At 47.3% G+C, this 15,363-nt stretch overlaps 1 protein-coding gene across 1 annotated transcript in view; it reads left to right on the top strand.

Moving 5' to 3' along the window:
* The window catches only part of SLC12A8 (solute carrier family 12 member 8), a 49,936-nt gene that overhangs the window by 17,467 nt on the left and 17,106 nt on the right, over window positions 1–15,363 (top strand). The window contains exons 5-6 of the mRNA XM_049814624.1: window positions 7,617–7,730; window positions 15,154–15,241. Of these exons, the coding sequence (XP_049670581.1) occupies window positions 7,617–7,730; window positions 15,154–15,241 (202 nt within the window). The remainder of the gene's footprint in view (window positions 1–7,616; window positions 7,731–15,153; window positions 15,242–15,363) is intronic.

The following is a 15,363-nucleotide window of genomic DNA, read 5'->3' as shown; positions in this document are numbered from 1 at the left end:
CGCTCTGAGCTCTTTTCACAGTAAATGTGTTTAAATGGGATTTAAGGATGAAATTACAGAGGGAATTTGGTCCCTTCCCTTTCTTACCTCCTCTTCTTCCCAGTACTTTGTGCGTGGGGCTGTCGGTGGCAGCAGCATGGGTTGGGGTGGGGGAGAGCAGGAGCTGGGGAGCTCCCGCATCCCCCGTCTCTCAGTGCCCTGGCAGCTTGAGCAGATGCTCTGCACAGTCTTTCTGCACTGATCCGTCAGTGGGGCCATGTGCTGTTGTGTTAATTGCGTAATAGCTGCGTTTTTATCACTGCATAATCATTGACCTGCGTGTATTCAGCACTAAAATGCCTCTCTATTTTTGCCCTCGCCTTTTTTAAGACTCCCAAAGCAGAAATACTGAGGCTGTGGGAGCTTGTCAGCAGGTAGGACGTGGCCCTGAGGACTGAGACAAACCCAAGGCATGACGTCATTTGTGACATACGGAGGGTGACTCTGCAAGGACAGGTATCGGAAGTCTTATGTTTGCTCTTCTCCATCTGGGCTGGGCTGCATGTGCCCCATTTCCAGCTACGGAGCTGTGCTGCTGCCCACAAGTCCAGCATGGAGCAGATGTGCTCCTGGCTCCTTCGAAGTGTGCACTGATCCACGCTGACTCACACGGCACACACGTTGCACTGGGGCTGCAGAAAAGGGCAGCCTGGGTTTGGTGAAAGCGGTCCCTTGGGTAGATGAGTCCAGAGGTAGCTGTCAGGAGACAGGGGCATCGATCTCTTCAGTCCATCCCATCCTTCTCCGGCTCTGCTCCCCTGCAGCTCTTCTCTTTTCCTTCTGTTTCTTCCCAGTATTCCAGCCAAAACTGATCTATCCAAAGGTGCAGCAGGAGGTGTGCTGGAAGATGTTAAAAGATTTTTGTATCCCCATACAAGTTCAGCAAAGGTCATGTTTACTCTGTACCTGCCAGCGGAGCTCTGCCTCTTAATACGCTTTGCTTTCATGATTCACCAGTTCCCTGTCTCGTAGAGGACTGGAACTTTCTGGTAAAAATCTGCTCATGCATCTCAAAGGCTGAGTGTCAGCAAGTTGAGCAGTGAACTTGTAACACAGAAAAACCACCATGCTGTCCTCTGCCACCTCCAGTGCTGTTTCCCTTTCACTTTCCCCCAACCTTTCCACATTTTTCTCATACATCTCTGCCTCCACCTGCCCTGTCCCATGCTGGCAGCAGTAGGGCAACGCCTGGGAGTAACGATGGTAGTGTTGGACTTGGCTGGGGAAAAAATACTGGGAGGACCTCGGGAGCTGGAGCTGGGCAATTGCAAAGGCACGGCTGCAGAAGCGGCCTGGCCTTGGAAGAGCGTTGGAAATGTGATTGTTAATGTCAGTGTCAAACAAGCCCAAACACAGGAAGCCAAGCGTGTGCGCGGAGGGATGGGGCTTGTGACTGCACCGCTTTGATTGATTTATGTTTTATTCTGTTGGGAAAGGTGAATCAAGTGTTATTCATGACCCTGGTGCCCTCTTCATGCCTCTTCGATGATGCCAATCCGCTGGAGAGGTGCACCATTTTCAGTGACCTTCCTTGGGTGTGCTGTATGGTGCTGCTGGGCTATGGTTGCAGTTAGCTGGACCCACATCGTTCTCCAGCACATGCGAGTACCCCCTTCGCTAGGGAAGCCCAGAGCCATCTGGAGCACGGCTGCATTGGTGCAGAGCATCGTTCAGGGCTGTTATGTCAGAGGATCCTGTGCCGCTTGTTGCCTCAAATTAAATTTCAGCATTTGCAAAGTGTGGGGGGAACACAAAGATAAAAAGGCCGTGGGGTCTGGATGACATTCATGGCTTTGCATCCATCTCTTCACATCCACCGTTTCTCTGCGAATGGTTAATCCTGTGTATCTGCAATTGCACACTGAGATGGTGAAAAACCTATTGCTTGTGGTGGTTTGGCATCATTAAAGCCAGGCATATCTGACTCGCCCTTGGCAATGAAGATGCTGTTCTTGTGTGATAGCCTATGGGTCGTAAGTACATTTTTGTGAGTTTCGTGACCACCAGACCATCCGTGGGTGAACTTCTTCTGCAGGCAGGGGAAGAATTAGTATTGCAAGGGCTTTTGGAGGGAAAATTTCACTCCTTCCCCGCTGTAGAGCCCTTTGACCTATGTAGAAATTAATTTGGCTTAGGCCACCCAACAGTCATCTGATAGACCGCAACTTCTGAGAGTTACCAACCTGACAGGACTTGACTTGCCCACCGGGGAGTTAACAGCTCAGAAGTCCTGGGCTTCTACCTTGCCTTTGGCTAAGAGTTTGGAGGAAGAAAATGCAAGCATGCGGCTAGTGAGGAGTGAAACTTTATCTTGCTGCTGAGGTGTTCAGGTGAGGATGGCAGCTGTGGGACCAGGCTGTGAGGGCCATTCCTGTTTTCTCCACACTGATGTGCCCAGGTATCTCCAGCATGTGCATCAGGACCTTGCTCCGGGCATGCACTTGGACTCATGTCCAAGGGGAAGAACTGGATTTTGGAGCTTGTGCCAGAAGGGTTTAGAGATGGAAGAAGAAATGGGAGAGGAGATAATTATGCCAAGGATATATAATTACTCCTTGGCTCTCCATGTCTTACATCACACAGGATCCTGAAAATTCTGGGGTCAGACCCGGCAAATGTGCTGCAAGACAAACACTTCCAGCTGTTTCTCCGAAAGCAAATCTCAGCATGTACCTTCCAGGCAGGAACGTGTGGGCTTACTTATTTAGGAAAAGTAAAAATCTCACCATTTCAAGCCTTCAGCACTCACCTTCATAATTAAAATCTCTAATCACAAGCAGAGTGCAATACGTGACTGTCTTCTGGGAGCTGTTTCTTAAGGTGGTTTTCCATTTTTGCATTATTTAGCCCCTGCCTCAGTGCCAGGGTTTACTTAACCTTAAGCTTGTGAACAGGCTTATTGAATTTGGCCAAGACCTGACTAATCTGTAATGAGCTCCAGGTTGCCTGGAACTTGGCAGCGCCGTCGTCCTCTGTGCCGTTGCATAATGGCCTGACCCCGCGTAACCACGGCTTTGCCTCTCGCCCCTTCTCCAACCTCCTTGAATCCTGCTCCGAAACCCCGGGCTTCATGGAGGGGCCGCCCTGCTAAGGTGTGTCCCAAGTGCCAAAAACCTCCTCGGCTGCTTTTATCCTCTTCCATGGGGTGAGAGGTGGGAGATAGTGCAAGAAAAGCTCAAATGTGGAAACCAGCTGGGGGCAGAGTGGGGGATGCAGCGGTGGCAACCAGGTGAAGGCTGGTGCTTCCTCCCGAGCATCTATGATGACTGGGGGGACATGAGAATCCTGGCCATCTTCCTCCTCCTCCTCCTCCTCTGCCTGCATCAGGCTGATGTGCAGCCCCCTGTAGTCCCCCTGTGCTTATGAATGGAAGATGCTCATCCTGGAAGCTCTTCCATTTGAAACTTGCTAGGTGGTTTGGTTTTTTTTTAATTATTATATCATTTTAGTAAGGGCAACTGGAAGGACTTAATTTGTCAAAAATCACAGGAATAATTCAGATGTTGCTCTAAGTCAATTTTTTTCCCTATTGTTTATTTACTTCAGCTCAACCACTTGAGAAACCCATTATTTGCCTGTTCCTTATTGAGAATCTAATGATGAAAATAAATTGTTATCACTCTTTATTGTGCATTTCCCATAAGGCTGACACGGCACAGAGAAGGAACTGGATTCTTTTCCTTCTAGCATGACACTGGGAAGATTGTTTATAGCACTTCAGCCCTCTGCAAGCCAGCCGAGAGCAGGATCATTAAAGGCAGGATTTGGAGGCTGTGGAGTTGCATAAATTAATTGAGAGCAAAATTTGTGAGACAAACATTTTGTAATGAGTGAGGAGGGAGGAATCTGGCTTGGATCTCATGTACCCAGCAGTAAGCTGGAGGAAAAGATCCTCTCACAAAAAAAAAATTAATAAAATGATCTTGCCTTGTTTGGAGATCAGAGAGCCAAATATAGACCCTATCGTGTTTCCTTCCCTCCTCCTTCCGAAACTCGTCCTTTTGAAGTGCACTTTCAATGGGATGTGGATAATTGACTCTGTGAACAACCGACCGAGTGCTCTGTTGGTTTAACCGATTGGTCTCAGTTGCCGATTCCTGTTTTGTTTTGGATGATTTTCAGCCCAATTGCCCCGTCAGCTACAATTAGTCCCATTAATATGACAGCTGAAGGGTCACAGATGACTCGCTCCGGTCGCAGGCATGAGGGCAGCCAGGAGATGCTCACAATGTGGTGTTCTCAGCTCCGCTGTCGTGTGCCGATAGCTTGCTTGAATTGATGGCGATGGCAAATCCTGGTGTAAAACCGATCAAACGGGAGGTGAGATTTGCTTCACGGGAGGGTGATTGACTGAGAAATGAGATTGCAATAGCAAGTAACATTTGGATGAACTTTTCTTTAATGAGACGAGAAAGCTGGTTCTGTATAAAGGGGAAATGTGGAATGGCCGGGCTTCCTCTTGCCCGCCAGAGCCGCGAGGAAAGGAAGCAGAAGTGGTATAGAGTGGTAGGCGCATCCTGCGGCTCTTTCAGCAAATCCACGGCCGTCATTTTCTGTGGTTCCAGTGACATCTGCCATGGTTTTGGGCTTTGTCTCTTCCACCCAGGATTTACGCTTAAGGGAATAAAATAGGAAAGGGAAGAGCAGACGAATGGATGGAGCATGAGAGATTGTTTGGCTTCTTAACATTAATAGGAATCAGATGCACACAGCCGCAGGTCAGACGTCAGACTCATGGGTCTCATGGTCTCTCTTTGGCCACGGTATGGCCAAAACGGTATCACAGAAAATGTAGTCTGGTTGTATACTTGATCTTTTGGATGAGAAAGGAGACATAAGGCACCCAAAGTACCTGGATCGGCCTATCACTGAATAGCCCCAAAACCTGGTTGGAAGACCCTGGTTGGAGATGGTTCACTTGCAAAGCAGGATGCTGTGCCTGGTGAGGTTCTGCAAGGGTCTGGTTTGGTTTGGGGTTATTTGGTATTTTCCTTAATTGCTTGGATGATGGAAAAAAGAATATACAGATTCAGTTTGCAGATGACCCCCAGCTGGCAAGGGCTCGCAGCAGCCTGGCTGAGAGGGTCAGACTTCCAGATGACTTTGCACAAGCTGGGGAGGTGGTGTGAAAAGGATGATTTGTGGTTTAATGAAGACAAACATAAAGTTTTACAGCCTGACAGAAGCTGTCAGCTGCACCAGTGCAGGTTGGGGACTGTTTCCAGTAGGTGAAAGGATGCTATTAAAATATGCAAATAGCTTATGGATTAGGCAAGAAATAGCATCATGAACTTCAAACAGGGTGATTTTGGTTAGACAGTGGAGGAAACCTAAATGATAAAGACAGGAAAATATGAGAGTAAACCATCAAGAGAGGCTAGAGTCCACTTCACAGGAGATTTTTGAGAACTGGTGGGGCAAACTTTGGTCAAGAGTGACATAGATAAATTTGATGGTGCTGCTGAAAAGCACGAGTTGGAGAAGGTCTGCAGATCTCCCTGGAGCGAGATGAATATTTTGTCGGCTCCTTTTGTTTTACTAATGAAACATTAACATTTCTGCGAGGAGCACATACTTTGTGAAAAGTCCCTTGGCCAGGGACCAAAACTTTCCTCAAGCAGTTTGGTGGGAACTTTGCAGCCAGCCCATGTCCATGCCGTTGTGGACATGAATTCCAGTTGAAGGAACTCAGGTCTGGTCTCGCAGGAACGTACAGGCTACACAAATCCCCCCTTTTTTTCTCCAGAAGCTGCACTTTCTACAGACATCTGTGAGGTCCAGAGGTCAGTGTGTTGCGCTGAGCTTATTCCCTTTAAATCTCGTCTGGGACTTGTTCCTAGTGAAGATATCTGGTGCTTTTAAAAAGCCTAGCAGCAGGAGACCTCTTCTATCAGTGTGTTTCCATCCATGTTTGGGCAACACAATGAATGCAGATGTAGTAGGAAACTTTTGATTATCTATAGGATTTTTCTGTGGCAACTTCAAAGCTCTGTGGTTAGTTATATTCTGGGACTTTAAATGGATATGTCTTGCGTTCAGAGCTCTGATTTAATTTTCCGGTTTAATCTATTGTCCAAACATCATTAATGTTGTCTTTGAGGCATGGGACAGCTTTGATGGAGTCTTTTTTTAATTTCTGGCCATCACCCTGTGCAGCCATAAACAACATCCTGCCTGCTAATGAGAAAATTTAAGTTATTGCAGTCACATGTCTTGTGGAAATAGGTCGTAGTGGCAGGAGAAAAAAAGGAACCGACTTTGCTCACCTCCCACCCCCAGCTGGCACGAGCACTTGGATTACTGACAGGGAGGAGAAGTTTCCGTAGATTAAGATACTCCATTAAAAAGCAGTGTTGACTGTTGAAAATGAAATTATTAATTTCATAGATGTATCATTAATTCCTTAACCTGCTTTCATGATTTATCTCTTCTACTTATAACCATCTAAAACTTTTCCTAATTAATGTCCTGCTGGCACGTCGGCTGTCGGGCTCAACTATTCCTAACAAATCCAGGTTTGTGGAAGAATTTGACCTGTCCTTCCAGTGTGAAGTGAGGGAGCAGGATCCTCCATTACATACCCAGTAAACCAGTTGCATGACATTGATATCCTACCCATTGCTTTCCCCTCTCTCCCATCTTCTGTAAAACTTTTTGTTTGGAAAGTAAAACTTGCGTGTGTATGACCTTGGAAAGACTTGGCAGAAGTCGGTGTGGGGAGTGGGGCACAGCCCAGGGTCTGAGCATTTGCTCCTTGTTGCACTGTGATAAACATCTGCAGAAGATTTGGGATTGGGGCGGCTGGTTGTGATGCACAGCCCTGGTTTGGAGATGATAACACGGCAACGGGAGAGCAGTGGCGTCAGGAGGGTAAGTGCACAACGTGGCAGGGGGCAGTTTTAGAGCACCTTATTCCTTCTCCACTGGGAAACCCATCTCACAGGGGAGAGCCCACCCTGCAACAAACTGGCTTTATTGGCTCCGGTCTCATTGGCACCCAGTGTATAAACTGGGTGTGTCGGTAGCAGCTTCGCAGCATGGGCACATCTCAGGTCTTGTCTGTGCAGGAGCTTGACTGGCAGAAACACAGAATTGGGATACCGTGCGAGATCTTGCTCAGGGATGCGGTTGTCTTATGGCAGCTTAATTTTGCTCTATTTGGAAAGAAGATTAAAGTGGCATGGATAAATAAGTATAAATATTAGCAGATCCCTGCAGCCAGCTTTCCTCCATGGACAGGTTTTACAGGAAGATGTCCTGCTTGCTCGCAGACAGGACTCAATACGATCCATGGTCTGGCTTGGCAAGAGCCACCCAGCCTGGTGGTGCCTCTCGACGTGCTGACCTGCACCTCTGCACCTTTCTCTGGCATTTGCACCCTTGTAACCACACTGACCTCTTCTCTGCCTTCTCCCCCCACTGAATAAGTTGACATTCAGCCTTTCAAACGATCTCTGGAAACAGCCGCTGCTGTCACACGTGTTTAGAGGACGGGTGGTCGCCGAGAGCAGGCTGGAGGGTCTCCTGCAGTCCCTGTGGTTTCTGAGGTTCTCCTCTCGCCCTCCATGTCTTTGCAGAGCACGGCTTCGTCGGCTACTCCAAAGAGCTTATGTTCAACAACACACTGCCGGACTACAGCCAGGGGGAGTCCTTCTTCACTGTTTTTGGAGTGTTTTTCCCAGCTGCCACAGGTACAGTTAAGTTTTATCCTCCCCTTCTTTCCCACCACAGTCACATCTTGGAGATGAGCAGAAGCAAGGTAAGTTCCTCTGGGCTGTGAGGTGAGTGGGACCGTACTTAGCTGTAGCAGACCCGTGGTCAATTCAAAACATTCAGGCTTTCCTCCAGCATCTCAAATTTTGCACACTCCTGTCCTGTTCACTTGAATGAGATCTTCTGTCTCTCTGTGGTCAGAAACTGCTGGTCAACTCTGTAGGTTGATGTGGTGGTGTAAATCCCTCCCTGCCAAGGACAAGGCTCAGGCACTGATCTTGGCCAGTGCTGTCAGGCTAAAAGGTATCAAGCCTTTTTAAAAGCGCTGATCATGATTTATCTTATTAGATAAGCCTTACAACTTGATTGCACTGGGAGAGTGGGAACAGCATAGGAGGGCTTTCCCTCCATCCTTACCACGGGTGGGTGGCCAAGCTGCACCGATGCCGTTGCTCATGGTGCTGACCCACCGCTCTCTTCACAGTGTCACAGGTGCATCTTTGCACGTCAGCAGAGTTCACATTTATGAGTTTCATTGGATGCTTTCATGTTATTCATTCCCTTAAATTACCAGGAAGATCCATGTCCCCTTTCCAAAGCTGGCAGTCTCCAGTGGGAATGAAATAACTATCAGTTGGAATTACAATACCTTTTGTTGATGCTGGGATTTTTAAGCTATAAAAAGTACCGATTATAAGCAGTTTCCATAGCGATGAATCCTTGGCTTACAGAATGAATTTTCAGAGGATTAGCTCTAAGCAACTCGCTGGAAGTTGTTCGCAGAATTGCTGCGGTACAGGGAGACAAACTAAAGGGTTTTTGTGAAACAGATGGGACTGGAGGAACGCTCTGGTAGCAGAAGTCACTTTGTCAGGTGCACCTAGTGCAGGACTTCAAATTTTCCTTTGAAATCCTCTCTCCCAGCTTATCAGGCTGGCTATTGCCTCCATGTAGACTTCCTCCTGGAGAACTCACCTGCCTGAACTGTTGGCACCATGGAGAAGTTGGCTTCTGCCCTCTTTTTTGTCATTTCTGGCTGGTCCAAGTGAGTCCCCCAGCTAAAGAAAGAGACCTTCCTTGTGAGCCCTGCCTCTGATGCAGGAAAGCAGTTTTTTCCAGCTCCCTGGCTGTAGAAGAAGGAATAGTTATGAGAAAGCTGTGCAGAAAATTACCGTGATTAACCATATTAAATGGTTCTTCATCACTGCTAGTGCTTGGCTGCTAGGAATAATGCCAAAGCTAATAGATACAATTTATTTAAAGCCCTGGCAGCCTGTTGCTTTGTTAGTTAGCAGTAGTAATACCAGTAGTAATGTTAAACATTCTCTGAAAATACAGTTTGGGATGATGTATAATTACTTTGGTTGCTGCACAGCTTTTTCATGCGTTCTTTTTAATTGCTTGGTTATTTACAGGATTTGAATTATTCCTTCGGAGTAGCGGTGCCAGTGGTACCGTACAACATTGCTCTTGCTCCTATTATTGCTGTTTGTAGCACTGCAGAGTTCAGGAGCCTCATAAAACATAGGGCTGTGTTCGGTGCTTTACGTGGAAGAACTTGTTACCTGATTAAGAAATTTTTAGGGTAGGAGTCAAGACTTCTCTGCTGCAGATCACAAACGGGGAGCCCAGTGCAACTTCAGAAGTGCTGGGAATGAAGCTCACGTCTCCTAGGACTGGGGCGATGAGTGAGAGCTGGTTCCCCCATGTCCTGCCTGACCCACGCTGGCTTACCTCGCCTCCTCCCCCACGATGGGGCTGTGATGCTAGGGCTGCAGAGGGGACCCCGGGTTTCTCGGGGTCCCACGTGCTGGAGCCGAGCTGCTTCCCACCACATTGCGGGCGCTGACTGGACGCAGCCCGAGCCCGCCAGTGGGACTGGTGGTCCGCGAGATCGGAGGTGACATTTCAGGGGTGGGTTTGGCAGAGGCGTTAATGGCAGGCTGGAGAGATGCGATAGGATTGCCAGCACCTCTGATGCAGGGCAGGCAGCGTGATGCAGATTGCGAGCGAACGGCAGCGTCGGTCCCCAGCACCTCTGCATGAAAAGGAGCGGCAGGGACATGTGAACATCACGCCCAGGTGCTCACCTCCAGCCTGTGCTCCTGCCCAGCACCGTCCCCAAGCGGTACCCACCTCTGCTGGAATCCCCCCAGTGACCTGGCCAAAGCAAAATCCTTTGCGTTAAGATGCAACAGAAATTCAGGGAGAGTTCAGTGAAAAAACATGTTGTTTAGTTTTCAGGGGTTACTTCGAGCCAGTTTGAAGCATTTCTTTGACCCAAAGCAATGTTCTGTTTATCTTTAATTATTAAATCTTTTTAATTTTTAGCATATGCTAGTTTACAATCTAAGATGCTCTTTTGATAACAAAGTTTCTTAAAAAAGTGTTTAGGAAATTGTGAAACAAGATGTTTGGTCCTTTCTGAGATGAAATGTTTCTCTTTGAAGTGAAACTATTTTGATCTCTTCAGGATAAGCTCTTTCCTCTCTCTCTTAAATGGTTATCTGAATTCAACTGGTTTAAGTTTAGTCTCTGGGATGTACTGAAAAGTGGTTTTAAGTTGCCCATTTCCACCAGAAATAGCAGTGAAACGGAAACTTCAGAAATACAGGCTGGCAGCTGTAAAAGCACAGAGGGGCAGCCACTTTGGGGAAGGGGAGCAGGACCTGTGGGGAGACCCTTGCCGGGACCGAACGGGCAGGAGGAGCAGCTGGGTGTGTGCTCCAGCTGGAGGGGATGATTGTCCCAGCCTTCTGTAGACTGGTAGCGACATGCTGCCTCCTACGAGCATCCTCCTTGGATTGTTTTACTCCAGGTCGGGTTGTTTTCTTTGTTTCTCTGTGTTTTATTGGTACAAGTCCAGCAACGTGAATGAAGTTATCCCGGTTTTATGGTTGAGCGGTGGTAAGCAGAGGCTGATCCGTTTGCTTCCTGGGTAATAGCTGTTTAAAGCATTTCAGCTGGATGTGCGGTGCAGCTGGCTTTATTCCCCCAAGTTTGTCATTTAATAATAGACAAGTAGATGAGTGATCCAAAACATACATCTAGAGCTGGCCTAAATGGAAGTGCATGGGCATGGAAGAGTCAGATTTGCCGTCTTCAATCCAAAAGACTAACGTACTTGCTATGGAAGCTGTGAACATACCCCTATAGAGATTCTGTGCATTACCCAGATGTTTTTCTGTGTGTTTTTAAATACCTTCTTAAAGGACATTTTGCTGCCGCACTGTGATATGCAAACACCCAGCTACCCGTCTAACCAGGGCTTTGCACAGGGAAGAAGTCTTGGGAACTGCCTGCCCATGTTCAGCTCCCAGCAGCAGCCACGCAACCATCAATGCATTTTTAAAATGAAGTTAAACATCATTTCTGTTGTGCAGAGAATGTTTTTCTTCTTCTACTAAATCCCCAAGGTTTTCTGGCTAATGAAAGAAGTGTGTTGTCATGTGATACAAGAAAGTAAAACGACGTTTGAAGTGGCGTTAGTGGAAAATATCATTGTACTGAAACCAGTTCTGAAATAAACCGTACTTGGCACTTGCAAAATGACAGCAAATAGATTTAGAAGTTTTGGGCTAAGTTATCAGATGATGTAAACTGGCACAACTCCATTGAAGTCTATGGAGAGATGCCAGCTTACATCAGTGGAGAATTTGTCCCTTTTAAAAAATTAGCTACAATTCTTATCTAAGATTTTCCATTCTTCATCTCTTGGGTGAAGGAAAAAACCTCCTTTTATATTTTATAGTAAATTCACTGGAAAATGCGATGGGTGTTTGCAAGCGCTCATATCTACAGTTATAAGCCATAGCTGGTGGAGTTAGAAGCCAGAGCTGATGGAGCTGATGGTTGTGTCTAATGTACAATGTAGGTGGTCCCCTCATGCACATATCCACCGCCTGGATGATGCCCAGGACAGGATTATGCTGGGAATAGCAGCAATGTACAGACTGTCTCAGCCATAATTTCCTGGCTGAGTTGACCGTGTTTTCATGCTTCCTTGTCCAGAAGCTTTGTCATTATCTGCTGCTCTCTGAGATAATAGCCAGTGTGGAAAATCCAGCCTGCTATCTCGTTGAAACAGAGAGGTGGATAATTTTCTCTGTGGACAATCTGCAGATATGATTGCTTGAGTTCAGAAGGGATTGGCCATTTCCCTAGGGACGGGTCTGTGCCTGGAGGAAGGAACGTCCCAACTTCCCTACGTTGTTGAATTTTATATGCAAGTGTAGGGTTTTTCTTCTGTTGAGTAGCTAGAGTCTCTGGAAAGGCTGTTTTGCGGCTACTCGCAAGTCAGACCAGTTCTCTGGCAGGGGGTGACTGAGGCTATGGATGGTGGAGATTGTTTACAGTTTTTTTAAAAAAATTAATCAGTTTGTCCTTTCATTGAAAGGTGGGGTCGTTAGTTTGCTGCTCGCAGAAGACCTTCTCGGTACTGCTTTTTGGCAGCTGTTATCCTGTCTGGAAAATTACTTCTTGGGTCGTGGTGGAGAGGTGGCTTTGGCATTGTCCATACGTCTGTACTACCAGATTGTCCCTACTTCTCTAGTAGTCGGGTCAGAGGCATAGTTGCAGCACGGATGAGGTGGCTTTGGCCTGAGGGGCTGAGAATATCTGTGTTGGTTCCCTCCGTGGCGGCCTTGGTCTTTGGCAGTGGAAGCCATGAAACTCCAGTGACCTCCTGGGGGTCCTGACAGAAGCTAATGGTGTGCACTGGCCTGGGTCTGACCCCGAGTCGGTGCTGGGCAGGAGGTCAACCATCAGTCTCAAGATCCCATTTATGTGGGCTCTGGCAGGTCATCTCCTGGCTGCTCCTGAATATGCGTGGGCCTGTGGGAGGGAGGCGATGAGGCGGCCTAGGCTGTGCTGTCATCGCTGTGCCGATGACTCGCACGTCTTCAACTTTTTTTTCATATTCCGTCCAGAAAATGCCATTTTGGTGGTTCCCCAGTGCTTTGCTGAGGCAGGAGTTTGGATGAGGAAGAGGTGAGTCAAGCTCAAGCTGGAAGATTTAGAGGTGGTGCCAGATGTTTGGGAAACTTGGCCAAGAGGCACACGAGATTAACAGCTGTCCTTCTGACAATAGTTTGCTCCCTTTGGAAGAAAAATTCAGAATATTCTCAGCTTTCTGCTTTGCCCCTGAATTGCAAAGTAGCATGTCACCGAGGAGTGCTTCAGAGAGACTTCATTTAACATGATGTTTGTGACCATTTCTGTGGACTTCTGCCTTCCTAACTTTTCTCACCTCCAGCTAAGCCCATTGTATAGCTGTTTAAAAGGAGCAGTGCTTGAGCAGCACTTGGGAGCTTTTTCTGGGGGAAAGCATACCAGTTGACGGGCTTTTAGCAGTGCTATTCAGAAGTACGTCCACACAATAGTCTTCCAGGAGAAAATTAAGAACTCATTTTGATTTGTAATGTTTTCAGTGTGGTGTCAAGGATTCAAATCTGGTCTGAATCTGGAAGACAGCTCTTCCAGGAGTTGAGGAATGCCAGGAGCCCATCGGGACCAGCTCCTGGGGCTCTGGCTTTGTGGTGGAGAGGAGGACAGAAAGAGATGGCTGCTGAGTGGAATGATCAAGAGGAAAAAAAACAATGATGAAGGAAAAATATTAATAATAAATAAAGCCCTAGATGCTTAGCCGATATGTTTGGCAACATGCGAGTGCCTTGTGCTTATTAATGTGTTATCCTTGCAGCAGCACAGCAAGGATAGGAAGTGTTACGACTCTCATCGAGCAGACGGGGAGATGGAGCTATGAAAATGCACAGCAAAGCCTGGGACAGAGCAGGGAGATGAGCCCCTGTTCCTCTCCGAGCAACCCAACCGTTGCTCACTGTTGGCAGTCCTGTGGTGGCCATGCAAGGTCTATAGGGAAGGCATCCATCTGGCTGAGCTGCGTTTGTCCCTTTTACCCTGGGATTTGTCCCACAGTTCCTGTCTAACCTTCATCTTGGGAGAAAACCCTCCCAAGCAGCAATCAATGTTTGAGCTTTAAAATGCAATGGGTTGTCACTGATTTAGGGCTGTAGTCACTCAGATTTGCGGCCTGACTTCGCCATTCTTGTGCCCTCTGAAAATGAGGAATGGCTGCTGGACTTGGCAGCCGAGCGGCAGACTGACGCACGGTCCGTCCCCTGCTGCCGGGGCTGGCAGATGCTGCGAGCGCCGTGGCGTTGGCATCCTCCTTCTCATTGTTGTTCTGTGGTGATCTCACCCCGGCTCCCAGGGACCGTCCCACGGGCGCTGCTGGCTGGCACCTGGCCCACGTGTCCTTATGAAGATGTTAGTCTGACATCCGAAGGGTGGGACAGTGATGGGCAGAAGTTAGTGTCTTAAAGAGGCTCTTCTGTCCTGCCTTCAAATTGTCCAAATTCGCATCAGGATTCTAAATCACGGATTTTTTAATTATTTTTTTTTATTTATAGCAGCTATCTGAAATCTTCTAGGGAAAGTTATGGGATAACGTGATGAGACTCCTGTCATGTTTGTGTTTTCTTGCCAAATCTGGTATGACTTCTTCAACTGTAGGCAAAGCCTCTTGATTTGTGCCTTGGGTTCCTAGCCTCAACGTGGAGACTGTAATCCTTTGCTCCATCCCGTTTCCCTTTCTTGTGTCTTTAGATGGTAATTTTTTAGGCAAAGGAGTGTCCCTGATTGTACAATACCTTGTACTCTGGCCTAAAATAACAGTTCAGTACTTTATTCTTAGTTCTACCACATGTTTTCTACGTGATGCTGGGACAATCACTTGCCCTCTCAGTGCTTCTGTTTCCCTATCTGCAAAGTAGAGATAATGCCTACTTCCAAAGCAGATCCCCTGGCTGGAAGGTGCCACCTACGTGCTGAGCACTGTTATTCCCTCTGCTAAATGCGCATGTGGTCATCATTAAACACGGACGGGACAGGCCGTTTTGTAACGGCAGTTGTCCCCCATGAATGCAGGGACCTGTAATGGATCTGGGGGGGGGGGGGGGGGGGGGGGTAGTACCACCTGCTGAATGCGCTGCCGTGATGAACAGTAGCATTTTTCTTTTCAACAATTGGACAGCAGTGTCTTCTGCGAGGTTTGCATTAAGATAAGATGGGTTTTGTTCAGATTTCTGCTTTTTTGTTGTTGTTTTTTTCCTTCTCCCCCAGCATTGTTCAAGCCGGACAAAGGGTTCTTTGTAGATATGTTAGTGGTGGCTTGCTTCGATGAAAGACAGGAACAGTTTCTTAACCAAGCAATCGATGGGAGCCAGTATTTGTGTGTGTGGAAGTGCAATGAAGTGATACAGTTACTGTTCTGAAGCAATCAATGAACTGATGATTAAATTATATTACATATTATAATATGTATTATATATGCTATAACGTGGATTAACTCTAAATTGCATTTATGTCTACAAAATACAGGTGTGATGGCTGGGTTCAATATGAGCGGAGATCTCCAGAAGCCTGCTACCAACATCCCCCTGGGGTCTCTGGCCGCTATTGGCACCTCGTAAGTCATAGATTGGGGAAAATTTACTCTTTGGAGACTGCCTTGGATGTGACCAATCCATTTCATATTCCCATCAACCTTTTATTACTCAGCCATCTGGGAAATTAAAGTCTGGCTCACAT

The sequence above is a fragment of the Accipiter gentilis genome, chromosome 1 (genome assembly GCF_929443795.1).
Source record: "Accipiter gentilis chromosome 1, bAccGen1.1, whole genome shotgun sequence".
Taxonomy (NCBI): Eukaryota; Metazoa; Chordata; class Aves; order Accipitriformes; family Accipitridae; genus Astur; species Astur gentilis.
This window is presented reverse-complemented; position numbering and strand designations above follow the sequence as displayed.